The sequence below is a fragment of the Myotis myotis genome, unplaced genomic scaffold (genome assembly GCF_014108235.1).
Source record: "Myotis myotis isolate mMyoMyo1 unplaced genomic scaffold, mMyoMyo1.p scaffold_m19_p_1, whole genome shotgun sequence".
NCBI lineage: Eukaryota > Metazoa > Chordata > Mammalia > Chiroptera > Vespertilionidae > Myotis > Myotis myotis.
In genome coordinates this window covers 201,409,529-201,427,469 of record NW_023416313.1, presented here as the reverse complement: position 1 = coordinate 201,427,469, position 17,941 = coordinate 201,409,529, and the positions used below count along the sequence as shown (strand labels likewise).

Below are 17,941 nucleotides of genomic sequence, written 5' to 3'. Positions count from 1 at the left end.
TGGGAACGTGAGGGTGGGGTGTGGACTTCTCCAGCCCTCCTTTCCTAAGGAGACACGGCCAGGAGGGAGGGAGGGCCAGGCGTGTTTCTGTGACCCTCCTCTCCTGAGAAGACAGCACAATGCCCTCCCCTCGACCCCACGTGGGAGCAGTGATCAGCAGCCCATGCAAACAGGGCTTGAAGGATGCGCAGAGACGCCACAGGTGGGTGGCAGGGAGCATTCCAAGTAGAGGGAACAGCCAGAGCAAAGCAGGAGTTCTCAGTGTTCAAGTGCCTCGGGCAATGGGGAGCCATTACAGAGAGTTTCTTGGAATATGTCAGTTTTCTCACCAAAGCTGGTGGAACCGCTGATTAAATATGTCTATTCCTCTAAGTCTAAGCCCTTATTTCTTGTACTCAGTTCAGGATCTAAAAATAGCACAGACGTGCCCTAGCCAGGTTTGCTCAGTGGATAGAGCCTCGGCCTGTGGACTGAAGGGTACCAGGTTCGATTCCGGTCAAGGGCACATGCCCAGGTTGCGTGCTCAATCCCCAGTAGGGGGTGTGCAAGAGGCAGCTGATCAATGATTCTCTCTCATCATTGATGTTTCTATCTCTCTCTCTCCCCCCTTCCTCTCTGAAATCAATAAAAATATATTTTTTAAATATTACAAAAAACAGCACAGAAGGGCTCTACACGTTTGCATTGATCTTATTGGGGTTCCCTGAGCTTTTTGAATCTGTGGGATGGTATATTTCATCCGTTTGGGACATGTTTTAGTCAGAATCCCTTTAACAATTGTTTCTGTGCAGTTCCTCCCTCTGTCTCCAATTACCCCCAGGTCTCACTATTAATGTCTATTTTTCCATATTTTTCTTCTATATAATTTGTTTTGAATATTTTATAAAATAATGACCTGTCTTCCCACTAGTTAGTATATTGTGATCACAATCGGCCATTCATTGAATTCTCATTTTAGATCTAGTATTTCCTCAGTTTGAGAATGTCTATTTGATTTTTGTTTTTATTGATTCTATTCCAAATGCCTGATAAAAATTCTCTATTCTGCCATCTATTCCTTTGCCATTTTCTCTCTCTACTTCCTTGAATATATTAATCACAGCTATTTAGCAGTTCCTAACTGTTCATATCTGGACCACCTTATTTCTATAGTCTAATTGTTTGCTTAGTTATCTGTGATCTTGCTCCTCACATGTTTGATAATTTTCTATTGTATGCCAGGCATTTTGAGAAAAGACTGTAAAGGCTCCATCTGACGTTTCCCCTCTCCTCTGTCAGGCATCAGGCGGGAGGCCGTTCCTCGGAGACTGAGCGGAACCAGGGCTTTGATACCAGTTGGGTCAGAGTTTGGTGAGACACGGTGTACTTCCAGCCTATGCCTGTGATATGGTGAGACTCCAGGGACTTCAATGCCTGCCTGGCAGGTCTTTGCCTCTCTCCTCCACCTGGAAAGGCAGCAGGAGAGCCACTGTCGCTTAAATGGAGTATTTGTAATAATTACAAAAAAATTCATTATCTGGTGGAAAAGCGAATATGTGCCTCTTCACATTCTGGGTCCCCAGACACCTCAACTGTGCCTCCAACAAGGAGCCGGTTGCTAGGAGACCAGCAGGCAAACTTCAAGAGACAAGTGGTTTCTACTTCTTCTCCCTGAGTTCTGTGCCCAATCCCAGCCTAGGCCAGCCTTGTGGCACATCTAGAAAAATAAAAATGGGAAACTCACACACTCTCCATTCCGTAACTGCAAGGTGACCTTGCACGTGTTGTTAGAGAAATAACAAAACTGTTTGTTAACATGCAGTGGAATACAGCCTCCACTTTAAGCTTCCCTTGTAACTGCTGTCTGCTTAGGATGTGGCTCAGATGTGCTGGAATGAAAGCCCCGAGGCAGCTGTAGAGGCTTCCTTCTCTTCCCTTTTGTGTTCCCTCTTCTGGAAATATGCAGGGGATGGGTTGGGCCACAGAAAGAAACCTAACAAATAAAAAAGAATAGGACTTAAATTTGCAATGTAACGACTCCACGTGGCTGGTCAATGGCCTGGATCACTTAGAAGATATGGGAATCCAGCTCAATGATCCAAACCCTAACATATTCACAAAGAAAACATGCAGCATCGATAAGAGACGATGAAATAAAATGGCCCCGGGCCTAATTCTGTCCTTCCGGGGGCAGGTGGTGACCAGGATGTTGACACACCGAGACGGGGTCCCTCCGTCTGCAGCCGCTTCCTAGCCTGGCAGCTTGTAAACAGGAACCCCGCCCAGCATCCTGGGCTGGGGATCCTGTGGTCTCCGCCAGCGCCAGCGTTTCCAAAAGATTTCCATGTGGACAGGCTGGCTCTGGATGAACACAGGCCCTCTCCCGATGCCGAGAGAGCTAGGATGGTTGGAGGCACAGTCCAGCCTGCACAGACGAAAATATTTACTATCCAGACTTTTCTAAAAAAGGGTGAGGAACTCCGCTTTAAATCAATGCCTAAAATTGAGACAATTTTGTTCTTCACTTAGAACAAAATATTTTTAAACAACATTTGTGAAACCAATGAAAAACATTCATCAACGTCAACTTTTCTGTTTTCTTCTTATGGTTCAACGATATGTGTAATAAGCGTTAGTTACTCAACAATTCAACGTGATGCTTGTCCCTAGTCCCTAGTACATTTGCTAAACGTATGATTTCTCACGTTATTACTCATACATGAATAATCTCATTTTGAATTCTTCACTCAAAAGAGAGGTTATTTCTTTACTTTTTATCCAAATTATATGATTTGGCCACTCTAGCATCAAATTTCAAAATCATTTCTGTTGAACTTTAGAAATATCCATTGTTTTCTGTAAATATTGCGCTATAAACACCATCAAAAGCGTCATGATATTTGTCCAAATATTAAACTTTTGATACTATTTCAGGCCTTCACATCCATGTCCTCATCTTTGTTGGGTACCTGGACTAGTCGTTGTATCCGGTTTTCTTTCATCGGTGTTAGTAATGGCATGTTGTAGAGGCATTTGGACATGCAAACGTGCCCACTGACAATGTTTCCAGGTTTTAAAAACTCACCAAGTCCATTTCTCTGAAGATTTTTCTTTTCTCTTTTCAGCTTTCTTTTTTCTTTTCTGAGCTCCACTCTCATATTCCCTTTTTTTTTTTTTATCATCATCTTGGCTTGTTCTCATAGTTTCAAGGATCTAAAAAAAATTAAATGTAATGGTTTCTCAAGTACACACAATTTTAATGTATATTTCTCAAAAATATAAATGACCACAAATCTATAATAATAAAAGTGTAATATGCCAATGAGACCGGACATCCTTCCGGACGACCTTCCAGACTAAGCGGGGGGCTTTGAGGGAAGCCTGGGTCCCAGGTGCCAGAGGGAAGCCGGTTCGGCAGCCGGGGGAAGGAAGGCCTACTCTTGCGCGAATTTTGGGCATCGGGCCTCTAGTGTAAAAATAAAAAGGAATGGGCATCTCGCTTCAAACATGTTACCCCTTGCTCGGCCTTGACACACACACGTTACAAGTGGTGGAAGCTCTGCCATCAGAGGAGAGGAGAGGAGAATGGAGACTCCGGGCAGAAAGCCATGTGGAATGATTCACAGACGTTCTCGTTGTCCTCTGACCGCCTTCCAGGTCGCAGCAGAGTCATGCTGTGTCCCTTGCTCAGCGCTCTGCGGACACCTCTCCCTGAAACTCCCTCCCCCCCCCCCCCAACCCCCACCCCGGTACCAGGTCTTTGACAGAAACTGTGCTCCGGAGGTCACCTGGTCAGTGAGCGGGTCTCTCCCAGCCCCAGCTGTTAGCGCAGAGGCTGAGGGGCTACGGGTCCTGCTCAAATCCACCGTGGGGGGCTCCTGGTCCCGGGAGAGCCCCAGGTTCTGAGCCCAGTCCTGTGGCCTGCCGTTTCCTCTGGCCCCAGCTCTCCTCCCCGTGAAGGCAAAACCCAGAAGAGACAGCAGAGGGCGCGCGCAGCCTGCTGTTGGCGCCCAGGCCGGGACTCACCGAAGTGTAACTTTCCCCGCAGCTCGGCTCTTGCCCAGGGACCTTCGGGCACAGAAAACACAGCGCGGCCTCGGCGAAGGGCTCCCCGGGGCGCACTAGGGTCTCCTCCCAGATCCATCGCCCGCGTCGCTCCCTCACGCCGCCCTCTTACAGCAGCTGCTCCCCAGCGTCGGGGGAAACAGCTTTTGCCTCTCAACTCCGGTGTTTCCCGGGACGTCCGGGGGGACTCACCGTCACTGTGATTCTCTCCCAGCAGACAGGCCGCCGCCTGCCGGGAACGGAGGGCTTTCCTCTCCCCCGGGGCCACGGCGCGTGGTTCATCCGTGGACGCGTGGGCACGCGGGGGAGGAGCCCTGTGTCCGCGGGGCCCTCAGTCACCTGGCAGTAATGAGGCCGATCAACCTCCGCCGAGGGTCTCCCTTTTAAAGGCAGCCCCGCCCGGCACTTTGCGCTTCGGTAACATCGTAAGAGCAGGCGCAGCCTCCCTCCCCCGCGCCAGGCCGGCCCGCAGCCGGGATTCTTGCTTCTCCTTTTCCTGCGGAGGAGCCCAGCTCTCCACGGGGCCCCAGGTTGCGGGGCCACAGTTTGCGGGGCCCCAGGTTGCGGCCCCGCGCGCGGAGCCCGGACTCAGAATCCAGAGCCGCTCACCCCGGGGCGCCTGCCCTCCTCTCCGCGCGCAGCGCTGCGGTGCGGTGCTTGCCCAGGGCCCGCGGGGCCTCGCCCTGACCCTCGCGGTGCATCGCTGAGGCCTCAGCGCCGGTCAGGAGAGCCACCGGGACCCGGAGGGCCTGGGCAACGGTGACCCAAGGAGCCGAGCCTGTCCTTGTCCTGCTCGGGCGCGGGGAGCCGGACTGCTGGCCCCTAGGAGGAGGCCGTGGGACCGGGAAGGGCCGGGACGGGGGCCAGGGTGCGTGTGGAGGCTGGGGGGGGGGGGGGTCCATAACTGGCTGACGGGCCTCCCAGGGACCGTTTAAGGGGGGGTCCCAGCCTGGGTGCTGGCGCCGGCCTGCTCCCAGCCCCGGGCTGTCAGGGTCCTGTCCTCCCTCCCGGAGGCCGCGACCCACCTGCCTGGGACACACTTTGCCCTGAGTGACCATCGGTCTCCCTCCAGGGCCCGGAGCCCTGAGCGCTGCTGCAGGTCACAGGGAGCGCGGGTTCTGGTTTGAGTGCAGAAGACTCTCCCAGCGCTTGGAGCTTCCCCTGCACGGCGCGCCTCGTGGGCAGGTGGGACACCCAGGTGGCCACAGACTGAAGGCGGTGCTGTGTGAACTTCCGCCCGGCAGGTACACACACACACACACACACACACACACACACACACCCCTCCAAGCTGCATCAGAGGGGAGGCGAAGTCGCAGCTGGCCGGGGAGGTGTCCCTAGCCGGGGCAGGGGCAGTGTTCACATCACCCCCAGTGCCTGGAAGCCTGAAGTCTGGGATGGGCTGGCCTTGGCTGGAAGCTGAGAAGCATTTAGGTCTCAGGGGGACGTGGGCGTCCCTTTCGATAGCTTCTTTGTTTTTTTTAATCCTCACCTAAGTGATTTCCTGTCGATCTTTAGAGAGGAAGGAGGGGGGAGAGAGAGAGGAACATCGATGTGAGAGAGACATATCGATTGGTGGCCTCCTGCACACCCCCCAGCCCAGGGTGGGGATTGAGCTGCAGCCCAGGTATGTGCCCTTGACGGGAATTGAACCTGAGACCAACCGGTGCACAGGCGACGCTCTAACCCCGGAGCCACACCGGCCAGGGCGCTAGCTTCTTTCTTAAAGTCACAAACCCTCCAGAGACGTCACCGCGCCCTCCCAGCTGAGGGCTGCCCTTGGTCCCACTCCTGCTGCTCCTGTGGCCAGTGCCCTGGCAGGCTCAGGCCGGGGCCCGGCTGGCAGGGCTGGTGGCTGCCCAAAGGGGCGCAGGAGGGAGGTGCCGGGGAGTAGGCTGCCGGAACTCCGCACTGAGCGCCCCTGGCTCCGGGCTCAGAAGGCCGGGCAGCGGCTGCCTCCCTGAGATGACAGCAGAGGGTGTCGCGGCCCCACGAACGGCAATTCCGGCCTCACCTCCCTGTCATGGAGCTGCAGAGCAGCTAGACATTCCGAGAGCATTGGCTGTGGCTCAGCCTCAGGAACCGCTGCCTGCTGGCTGGGGCCCCTGAGCCATGCCCCGGCCACCTCCTGCCTGCCGGCCACTCTTCCCTGGTGGCCCTTCGCTGGCCTTTCGGGGGGCAAATAGCAAACCCCATGTTCTCGGGAATGAGTTGAGAACTCGGAGCCTTCAGGGTGGTAAGCCGTCTCAGGACCCAGAACAACTGTGGACACTTGTCGGGGTTTGGGGGTGGGGAGTCTTGATCTTAGTAGGAAGAGGGGCTGGGGTGGAGGTTGCTGTCCTCCCCCTGGGGTTCCTTCCAATGGCTCTCTCCATGGCACTCAGACCGGCTGGTGATAACTACAGAGGGGAGCGTGTCTCGTCTGGCGAACCAGCCCGTGGATCGTGGGCCGTGGGCCGGGGGCCGTGGGCCGGGGCCAGGGGCCGGGGCAAGGGCATGGAAGGAGCGAGCACAGCGGGCCTCGTGGTCCAGCGGCAAGCTGACCGGTCTCCCCCGCCCCTCGGGTGCCGTTAGTATCCCTGGCTCCTGGCTCCTGGCTCCTGATGGAATGTCCGGTGTTTCAGCCTTTTGTATTGAGATGTAATTGACGTGTAACTTGTAGATTAGTTTCAGGTGAACAACAATATGACTCAATATTTGTGTACATTTTGAAGAATCACCGCAGTCAGTTAACACCCATCACCACACCGACTTACAGTTTTTTTCCTGTGATGAGAACTTTTAAGATCTAGTCTCTCAGCAGTTTTCAAATGTACAATCCAGTACTGTTAACGGTGGAGTCACGTGCGGCACAGCACATCTCCGTGACTCACGTGCTTTACAGGCGGGAGCTGCACCGCTCAGGAGTGGCCTCAGGTAGAGATGAAGCTTATTGCTCGCCCGCCCTGGCCCGGGTGGTTCTCAGATCTCTGTGCTGTCCAAGCAGCCCACTCGTTTTCAGTGGCTCCCGGGGTTGAGGGTGTGCCAAGGCCCGTCAGGGTCCTGAAGGGCGTGTCTCGGTCCGCACCTGAGTCCAGACTGACTGTGAGCCACACCTGGCAGCAGCTGCTGATGTGTGCGAATCTGCCTCCCAGGGCGGCCTGGGAGGTGACCTCTCTTACCTCTGCCCTGAGCTCTGAGCCCTGGGCCCTGAGCCCTGGATCCTGAGCCCTGAGCCCTGGGCCCTGAGCCCTGAGCCCTGGGCCCTGAGCCCTGAGCCCTGGGCCCTGAGCCCTGAGCCCTGGGCCCTGAGCCCTGGGCCCTGAGCCCTGGGCCCTGAGCCCTGAGCCCTGGGCCCTGAGCCCTGAGCCCTGAACCCTGGGCCCTGAGCTCTGAGCCCTGGGCCCTGAACCCTGGGCCCTGAGCTCTGAGCTCTGAGCCCTGGGCCCTGAACCCTGGGCCCTGAGCTCTGAGCCCTGGGTCCTGAGCCCTGGGCCCTGAGCTCTGAGCCCTGAGCCCTGGGCCCTGAGACTTGAGCCCTGAGTCTTGAGCCCTGAGTCCTGAGCTCTGAGCCCTGAGCCCTGAGCCCTGGGCCCCGAGTGGTAGCCAGTTCAGAACTGTTCTCTCCTGCTGCCATCCCACTGAACTGTGAACACAGTCCTGCTGGCATCAGAGCCAGGTGACCGAGGGGGCACCCCTGGGCGGCAGCCACAGAAACCAGGGCCCCAGCTGCAGGCCCAGGCTTCCAGGAGACGCCAGCCTGTGCAGCGCGGAGAGGCACAGGGCGAAGAGAGCGCCCGCCCTCCGGAGCCTTCCGAGAGGATTCCAGTTGCCCTTAGATGTATCTAATTAGAAGCCTGTGTGTGTCTAATTAGAAGGCTGCCCCTCAGGCCACAGCTATGAAAACAAGCTAATGGGCCTTTTTCACCGGGAGACTGGGCGCCTCTGTCTGTGCCTCTCTGGGGGCCCTGGGAGGGGTAGCAGGTTAAGAACGCTTTCTCCATCTGCTACCGTCCTGGGGGCCCGTGGGCATAGTCGCCACTGGCCACCGAGCCAGGCAATCTAGAGGTGTCCCTTGGGCAGAGGGAGCTACTGATGAGCTGGAGGGAGGCAGGGGGAGGGGGCAGGGATGGTGCCTGCTCTTCAGGCTGAGGCTTTTAAGATCAGCAAACAAGCCTCTTTCTCAGAAAGGCTGGGTGCTCTTCCATCCACAGCCTCTGCTCCCGGCCCTGGGGTGGGGAGTTGTCCATGCGTGAGCCCTTTAAGAACTGTTCCTTAGTTTGCTGCAGCCTGTGGGTCTCGTGGACACAGCCCCCCGGCTTTCAAAGCTGGATGTTGTGGGGGCTTGTTGCTCAGGTGCCAGATGCAGGGCTCAGGCCCTTTGCTCCCCAGGGAGAAGCTCAGGGGCGAGCCTGTGACTCGCTCTGTCGCGGTCGCCACACTGGGGATGGGAGTTATGGCCACATTACGGCTCAGGCCTCTCCTTGCCACTTCGACAGGGTTTTTTGCCTTGGCCCAGCGTGTGGGAGTTGCTCAGCTAGTTCTGGGGTTTTTATTTCCGAGGCAATTGTTCCGCATGTAGCTGTACAGGTGTTGTGTTCGTGGGAGGAAGTGAATTCAGCACCTTCCCACACAGCCGTGTTGAACTAGAACCTGCTGTGGTGGCGCTGATGAAGGCTGTAGGAGTCTGGGAGGGCAGCGTGCCTCCCACGTGGGAGCCCGGGGAGAGGCGTGGGGAGTGCGCAGTCTGTGACGAGCTTTTCCTTGGAGGTGGGTCCCTTCCCTCCCTTTGACTCTGGGCCTGGCCACACACAGGCAAGGGCCCTGAAGCCACTTCGGGATCTAGCTTTTAAGAAAACTGGCAGCTTCCACCTGCGTCCCTTGGGGTCTTGAGTGCCTGCTGGGAAGGGCCTGTGGAGAGGCTGAGACCCCATAGAGGGTCAGGGCCCAGTCAAGCCCAGCTTCCTGCTGTGCCCACCAAGGGTCAGGAATGTGAGGGGAGCCACCCTGGGCGCTCTAAGCAGCCCACAGGGCACCAGCCATCCCAGTTCCTGCCACCGGGAGCAGGAGAGTCACCCAGGGGAGACCTGCCCAAAGTCCTGAAATGGTACAAATAAAATGGTGGTTGAAGCAACTAAGTACGCAATACAGGCATGCCCCATTTTATTGCACTCACTTTGTTGCATTTCACACGTTACAGTTGTACATGTCACAGTTGTACAAGCTGAAGGCGAGACCCTCCACCAGCGGACAAGTATGACTCACTTTATTGCGGAGGCCTGGGACCAAGCCCGCAATAGCTCTGAGGCAGGTGTGGAGTTGCACTTTATTGCGGAGGCCTGAGACCGAGCCCGCAAGAGCTCTGAGGCAGGTGTGGAGTTGAAGTGGCCACTGATCACCAGCGCCCTGGCTACAGGGAGAGGTCCTGACTGGGAACGCGTCTCCCAGGGGCGCTGCTGCAGGCCTCACGGGCAGTCGGGCGGCACTTGGGGTTTCGCCGGGGCTTACGCTTGGGAGCTGGGCTTGTTTTGTTCCTCTCAGTCTGTTGTTCAGCAAGCAGCCTGCAAGGACCTCGGCACAGTTTCCTCACAGATGGGCTGAGAGGGAGAAACCGGAGCTCGCTGCTTTGCCTTTTGGTTGCTGAGAACAGTGGCCGACTTTGAAATCCACGGCTCCTGTGTGGTCACGGATGGGACACAGCACCCGCAGCGGGATGTCCCAGCAGCACCGTGGTGGGACCGGATTAGACCAGAGTGTAAAGTCAACATCGCTGCAGCTTATCCTAAGGAAGGAAGGGCGTTACCTACGATATTTAGAAGTTGGTTTTGAAACAAAGAATTTCATTGGCTTCCACTAAGCAAATGCTTCTTGGTGAAGAAAAAGGAAAAGCTGGGTGCAGAGTGGGGTGAGCCTGTGTCAGTCATTGGCTCCGCTAACGGCAACTCTGCCCTCTCTCGCGAGACGCCCACCTGCTGGCCGGGCTCCACCTAGTGAGGAGCAGCCAAGCGCCAGGTAGCTCAGGCCCCACGACACCGGCACCTCGAACACCCCGCCCTCTCCCTGCTCACATGGGCTCCAGGAGCTTTTTAAAGCTTAGGGCGGAGTTTCTCAGAGCAACTGGTTCAGGAACCATCCGTGTCATAAACACTGGGGTGCTTATTAAAGTAAAGACTCTGTGGTCCCCCCCAGACCTATGATGCCAAGCCTCGGAGTCTAGAGCTGAACAATAGGAATTCAAACCACATTCCCTGGCGGTGCTGACATCTGACAACCACCAGGGGGCACTCCCTCGATGGCTTGGGCTTTTCAAAGGCTTTTGTGCCTCCAGGTTTGGCCGAGGATGGGGCAGAGCAGATGTTTTCTGGACCTGAGATTCGTAGGGAGGGCATCTGTATGGTATGAGATTGCTGCAGCACTGCAAAGCCCCCTCTCCGCTGAGGGCCCCCAAAAGCGGGGGGGGGGGGGGGTTCTCCTCGTTCTCTGGCCTTCAGGTGCACTGTGGTGTCTTCCCTGCCCCCAGCCCCACCCCATTTAGGACCCAGCGTCCATGGTGCTCACACTCCAGGTCCCTGCAGCAAGGACCCAAGCACTCAGGCCAGGCAGGGGACCATGGTTGGGACCAATACAACGGAGAAATGCAGATCAAATATTGGCTCTGGAGTCGAAGGCCTGGTTGGGATCCCAGCTCTACCACTCAGCAGAGGATTTACTGCAAACAAAGGATCTGACCTCTCTGCGCTTCAGTTTCTTGTTTTGTAAAATGAGGAAATGACAGCACCCACCTCACAGAACCATCGTGAGGACTCATGGGACTAATGCACACAACACACTCGTGTCCTTAATACAGATTATATAGATGACTAGAGGCCCACTGTGCGAAATCGCACGAGACCCAGACCCAGCGCACCGCGGGACCCAGCGTCAAGTCCCCGCGCGCACCTCACCGTGCACACAGCCCCACCCACCTTGAAGACAGTTGTGGACGGAGGTAAGAATAGTTTCCTGCCCTACCCTTCTCAGGAGCACTTAAAGTGACCTTCGTTGGAAGGTGAGAATTGAACAGAGCCACACTTACTTGTTCCCATGAAGAAATCACATGATGTTCAGCAGGTGCCTTTTGGCATTTGGTTGTGATGGTGTGACGGCCACAGGGTTTTTATAATAGAGACTAGAGGCCCTGTGCTGCACCCTCTCCAATCTGGGACCCCTCAGGGGATGTCCAACTGCCGGTTCAGGCCTGATCCAGGGATTGGGCCTAAACTGGCAGTCGAACATCCCTCTCACAATCCAGGACTGCTGGCTCCTAACTGCTCACCTGTCTGATTGCCTTTAACTGCCCACCCCCGTGCCAGCCTGGTTACCCCTTACTGCACCCCCTGCCAGTCTGGTTGCCCCCAACTGCCCACCCCCCCCCCCGCCCCCCCCCACCCCCACCAGCCTGATCGCCCCATGCAGCCTGCTGTTCCATCGTTTGGTCATCCCTCACTAACCACCCTGCCAGCCTGGTTGCCCCATGCAGCCTGCTATTCGGTTGTTATTGTGATGGAGTCCTGGTCAATTTGCATACTACTCTATTATTAGTATAGATTATAGCCCAGAGGCCATGGCACGTGAGGAGAAAAGGAAAGAATAGGAAATTTTTGTCCTAGGGAAGAAATTACATTGGGAAGACTTGATATTTTTCAACACTTCTCCAACATATTAGTGATTATTACTTGAGAAGAGAAATTAATAGTTGTTTGTATAATTTGAAGTGGTAGGACCAGGAATAGTTATAAAAATTAAAGGGAAATGGATGTTCTATGGGTAAAAGGAAGGCCTTGAAAGAGAAGTTGGGAGACAAAATGTGCTGCCCTGGGAATGTGCTGAGCTCCCCATCACTGGACGTGCTCACATCCAGGTGGCTGAACATGTAGCTGGACGATGAAGAAGAGATGGAATCCTGGGCTGGGAGGGGACACTGTACAACTCTAAATGGCGGTCCCTTTCCATCTTGGGTCTGTGACTCATGACTCCAAGTTTATTTAAAGAGCACGAATCCATTAGAAAAGAGGGAAAGATGGCATTTTTCACAAAGTGGTTCCTGGTCTGTCTTCTTGGCTTCCAGCCCAGGAAATCACCACTGGTCAACTACCTGAGACAGTAATCTGTTTCCTGCAGCTCACCGTCATTGATCCCAGGTTTTGCCTCTAGAACCACAGGGATCACCCCTGGTTTGTCCTTCACACCACGGCGTGTCAAACACTTAAAGATGGTGGTCAGCAACTCTGACCTGCCTACCCCACCATGTCTTTTCTCTTTTGGGGTAGAATTGCTTATTCCCACTGCCTGCAGGTGAAGTCCTAGTCCTATTCTAGCTGGACTCTTTGTTTTCTTTTATTGGGGTGACATCTATACTAGTCATAGAGGAATATGCAAATTGACTGGGACGCTGTCACAGTAACAGTAATGACCGAACAGCAGGCTGCATGGGGCAACAAGGCCAGCAGGGGGCTTAGTGAGGAATGACCAAACTACTGAACAGCAGGCTGCGTGGGGTGACCAGACCGGCAGGGGGGGCAGTTGGGGGCTATCAGGCAGGCAGGCAGGTGAGCAGTTAGGAGCCAGCAGTCCCGGATTGTGAGAGGGATGTCCGACTGCTGGTTTAGGCCCGATCCCTAGGCAGTCGTACATCCCCCCAGGGGTCCCAGATTGGAGAGGGTGCAGGCTAGGCTGAGAGGACGTACCCCCCCCCACCCCCCCCACCGCATGAATTTCGTGAACCAGGCCTCTAGTTGGTTAATAAAATCACATAGGTTTCAGGTGTACAATTCTATAACATATCAGCCAAGTATTGTACGGTGTGTTCACCACCCCAAGGTGGAATCCTTACTGTTAAGCAAGACGGCAGTTACAGTGCATGTGTCCATAGGCAGAGCCTCATTAATTTGAAATGTGCTTGTGTTGGGCTGAATTATCTTTGTACCAACGGAAACAAAGGAGTTTGCTAAGCATATTCATTGTCTTAAGATTGCAGAGCAAGTCAAACGCTTTAAGCTCTTGAGAAAAATTACTAGGTCAGTTACAAATCCTTCCTAGCAGTTCCCAAGAAAAGTGACTAAAGGACCACCTCCAGGCACCTTTATTAGTCACTTCTAGTTTGCTATTGAACTTGAATAGAACTCCCTTCTTAAATGTGTTTTCTAAGAGCTTTCACTCCCAGGAACACAGGGTAGGTGTAGTGTGTGTGTGTGTGTGTGTGTGTGCGTGCATGTATGTGTGTGTGAACAATGGGGCTGGGGTTGGGGAAGGAAATGGATAACTTGGTTGTGCAATGGGATCCAGAGGCTACCGATTCAAATGTCTACCCTTTGGGCTGGTTACCTAAGTGTGTGCAGTGAGCTGGAGCATGTGAGGCAGCAGGGAGGTGTCAGGGCTGAAGTGCAGGACACACACCTCCCAAGCCATTTTTCCCTTCTGCAAAGGGAGCTGGATTTTGTTGCCGGATAGCCATTTGGTGATGCTTTTCTTACATGCCGACTTACAGAAACACTGAGAGGTGTGTCTGGGTGTCTCACTAAGAGAGTCAGGGGAGTGCTAACAAGATTAAAAAACAAGAACCTGTAGAGGGATCAGCCCATTTAAAAGAAGACAGCACTTCAGTTAGGGAAAAGGAATGAGAGATGCATCCCAGACCACATGAGGAGGTCCCTTATGCACTATATTTACCTAAAGATACTAAGTAAGGTGCCCAAGGGGTATGTGCCTGGGAGATCAGCCTGAAAACCGATCAGGAGGCACAAACTGAAGAGTAATATGAGCTGCATGGTTAAGCAGGGCTGTGCCTGGCAGAGGAGCTGTTGAAGATGCATGAGATGTGTTCCTTTAAGAGCAGCGATTCTCAACCTGTGGGTCGCGACCCCTTTGGCGGTTGAACGCATATCAGATATTTACATTATGATTCATAACAATAGCAACATTACAGTTATGAAGTAGCAACAAAAATAATTTTATGGTTGGGTCACAACATGAGGAACTGTATTAAAGGGTCGTGGCATTAGGAAGGTTGAGAACCACCGCTTTGGAGGAAGGTAGGAAGGAAATCTGAGATGTGTTCACAGCATTGAAGGAAAGCACCACTGATGAGGTGTGATGAGAGGAGGAGACGGTGCAAGCTCTCTTCTGTCGCAGGTGTGATGAGTCAGATGCACGAAGGCAAGGCAGGAGGCGATGCTGGATTTGCAAGGTCGGAGGAATGGACCGGCTAATCGGAGAAGGAATCACAGGATGGCTGGGGAGAAGTGGGAGAGCTGCAGAAAGGTGAGCAAGAATGGGCCAAAGCACTAGAACATAAAACCAAGTTTCTAATGATCTCAGAAAAGACACCCGGCGTCTCCGAGTCTTTGAGCTGCAGCTTACCTACCTACATAGCAGATAAGCAGCCCTTCTTTTTGTCCGTTCCGGGGCAGAGCAAATGTGCTGTTCTGCACCAGAAGGATTTAGGTAAAGATTTCTTCTTGTTTATGTAGTTAACTTTTTATTGAGCTTTTTCATTAAAGTAAATTTGACATACAATATTATAGTAGCTTTGGGTAGAACAACATGGTGGTTTGATATTTCTATACCTTACAATGTGATTCCTATAAGTCTGGTAACCAACTGTCTATACAAAGTATTGGTGTTACTGATGATATTCCCTGTGCTGTGTATTACATCCCATGAGTCATTTATTTTATAACTGGAAGGTTGTCACTCTTCCTCCCAGTTACCTTTTCACCCATCCCCTCCAACCCTCTCCCCTCTGGCAATCATCGGTTTGTCCTATCTATGAATCTGTTTCTGTTTTGTTTTGCTTTGTTTGTATGTTTATTTTGTTTTAGTTTAGATTTCACACATAAGTGAAATCATACTGTATTTGTCTTTCTGTCTGATTTATTGCTCTTAGTATAATACCCTGTCCATCCATGTTGTCGCAAATGGCAGGATTTTATTCTTTAGTACTGTGGAATAATATTTCAGTGTGTATCTATATAAATACTATGTTGAAAAAAGGGGTGAAAGTGGGGAGTCCTTGTCTTTTCCTGATATCAGAGGTTATGTTAATGTAGTGTTTCACATTGATTTGCGGGTATTGAACCATCCTTCCATCCCTGGAATAACTCCCACTCGGTCATGGTGTATGATCCTTTTCATATATTGTTGAATTTGGCTTGCTAATATTTTGTTGAGGATTTTACATCTATGTTCATCAGGGATAGTGGCCTGCAATTTTCTCTTTTTGTAGTGTCTTTGATTTTAATATCAGGATAATGTTGACCTACTAGAATGAGTGAAAGCATTTATTTCTCTCCAATGTTTTGAATAGTTTGAAAAGGAAAGCTATTGATTCTTCTTTAAGTGTTTGGTAGGATTTACTGTGAAGCTGTCTGGTTCTGGACTTTCGTTTATTGAGAGTTTTTAAAAATTACTGCAATCAATTTTGTTACTAGTCATTGGACTGTTCAGATTTTCTGTTTCTTTCTGGTTCAGTCTTGGAAGATTGTATGTTTCTAAAATTTACCCGTTCCTTCTAGGTTGTCCAATGGTTTGGCATATAATTGTTCACAGCATTCTTTTATGACACTTTGTATTTCTACGGTGTTGGTTGTCATTTCTCTTTTGTTGTTGATTTTATGTATTTGGGCTCTCATTTTTTCTTGATGAATCTGATTAGAGGATTGTCAATTTTATTTATTCTTTCAAAGAACTAGCTCTTAGTTTAATTGATCTTTTCTTAAGTCTCTACTTCGTTTATTGCCACTCTGATCTTTAGTATTTCCTTCTCTACTTACTTTGGGTTTTGCTTGTTCTTTTTTCTAGTTCCTTGAGGCATAAAGTTAGATTGTTTATTGGAGACTTTTCCTGCCCGGTGAAGTAGGCCTGTATAGCTATGAACTTCCTCCTCAGAACTGCTTTTGCTGCCTCCCATACATTTTGGAAAGTTATTTTCATTTGTCTGAAGGTATTTTTTGATTTCTTGCTTGAATTCCTCTTTGATCCGTTGGTTGTTTAGTAGCATGCTGTTTAATCTCCACATATTCGTGTTGTTCCTTTTTCTTCCAGTAGTTGATTTCTAGTTTCCTATCATTGTGGTTGAAAAACCTTGCTTGATATAATTTTAATCTTCTTGAATTTGTTGAGGCTTGCTTTGTGGCCTAATATTGGGTCTGTCCTGGAAAATGTTCTACGTACACTTGAGAGAGACATGTATTCTGCAGTTTGGGGATGAAATGCTCTATAAATGTCTATTGAACTGATCTGATCTTATGTGACATTTCAGGCCATTTCCTTCTTAATGTTCTGCTTGGATGATCTATCCATTGAGGTAAGTGGGAGTGTTAAAGTCTCCAACTATTATTGTATTACTGTTCATTCCCGCCTTGCTGTCCATTAATATTTGCTTTAAATATAAAGCTGCTCCTATGTTGTGTAGATATTTACAATCATTATATCCTCTTCTTGGACTGACCCCTGAGTCATTATGTAATGCCCTTCTTTTTCTCTTTTTATAGTCTTTGTCTTAAAGTCTATTCTGTCCTGATATGAGTGCCGCTACCCAGCTTTATCTTCATTTCTATTTGCACGGACTATCTTTTTCCATCCCTTCACTTTCAGTCTGTGTCTTTTGATCTGAAGTCAGTCTTTTGTAGGCAGCATATAGATGGGCTTTATTTTTATCCATTCAGCCCATGTATTTTGATTGAAGCATTTAGTCCATTTATATTTAAATCAGTTATTGATGGGTATGGACTTATTGCCATTTTGTTAATTGTACATATTTTGGTTGTTTTTGTAGTTCTATTTTTCCCCCCTCTTGTCTTGATCTCTTTATGGTTTGCTGGTTTTCTTTAGTGTGACGTTTCGGTTCCTTTCTCTTTATTTTCTGTGTATCTTTTGTAGGTTCTTGGTTTGTGGTTACCGTGAAGTTCATATGCATTGACCTGTATCTATTTTAAGCGGTGTATTTTAAGCTGATAGGCATTTTAAGTTCAAACACATAAAAGCGCTACAGTTTTACTCCTCCCTCCACACTTTGTTTTCAACATTATATTTTAAATATTTTCATTTATGTAGCCCCTAACTACTTATTGTAGTTATAGTGGATTTTGATATGTTTTTCTTTTAACCTTCATGCTAGCTTTTTAAGTGGAAGGTTCACAGCCTTCACTATATATTTGCCTTTACTAGCGAGATCTTTTCTTTCACATGTTTATTTCAGGTTATGGCCTTTTCTTTTCCATGTAAAGAAGACCCTTTAACATTTCTTGCAAAGTTGACTTAGTGGTGGTGAACTCCTGTAGCTTTTACTTGTCTTGGAAACTCTCTCTCCTTCAATTCTGAATGATGGCCTTGCCTGGTAGAGAGTATTCTAGACTGTAGGTTCTTTCCTTTTGGCACTTTAACGTAGCCTGCCTCTCCCTCGGGCCAGTGAAGTTTCTGCTGAGAAATCAGTGGGTAGGCTTTGAGGGTTTCCCTTTTAATCTTGTTGCCTTCAAGATTCTCTATTTTAACTTTTGCCATTTTGTAATATGTCTTGGGGAGGGTCTCCTTGAGTTCACCTTGGTTGGGACTCTGTGCATCCTGGACCTAGACGTCTGTTTCCTTCCCCAGTTTAGGAAAATTTTCAGCCATTATTTCTTCAAATACGTTTTCTACCCCTTTCTCTCTCTTCCTTCTGGTACCCTGATAATGTAAATGTTAGTATACTTGATGTTTTCCCAGAAGTCCCTTCAACTATCTTCATTTTTTAAAAAATTGTTTCTTTTTGCTGTTCTAATTGGGTGATTTCTGCTATTCTGTCTCCTGGTCCACTAATTTGTTCTTCAGTATAATCTGATCTGCTATTGATTTCCTCTAGTGTACTTTTTTTAAAAATTGATTTTTTACAGAGAGGAAGGGA

The 17,941-nt window shown here is 50.7% G+C and overlaps 1 protein-coding gene and 1 long non-coding RNA gene across 3 annotated transcripts in view; both read right to left on the bottom strand.

Moving 5' to 3' along the window:
* Positions 1-672: 672 nt before the first annotated feature.
* LOC118664824 lies at positions 673-4,653 on the bottom strand. Of its 2 annotated transcripts, none has more exons than XR_004970420.1 (3): positions 4,237-4,653; positions 3,065-3,192; positions 673-1,972 (listed from the first exon to the last, which is right to left on the bottom strand). It is a non-coding gene; the product is annotated as an uncharacterized LOC118664824 (long non-coding RNA). The 2 variants fall into 2 exon arrangements; XR_004970419.1 differs by lacking the exon at positions 4,237-4,653 and adding an exon at positions 4,006-4,172.
* Positions 4,654-9,594: 4,941 nt separating this feature from the next.
* The window catches only part of SIPA1L1 (signal induced proliferation associated 1 like 1), a 356,060-nt gene continuing 347,713 nt past the window's right edge, over positions 9,595-17,941 (bottom strand). The window contains exon 25 of the mRNA XM_036311747.1: positions 9,595-9,805. Within this exon, the coding sequence (XP_036167640.1) occupies positions 9,610-9,805 (196 nt within the window). The 3' untranslated portion in view covers positions 9,595-9,609. The remainder of the gene's footprint in view (positions 9,806-17,941) is intronic.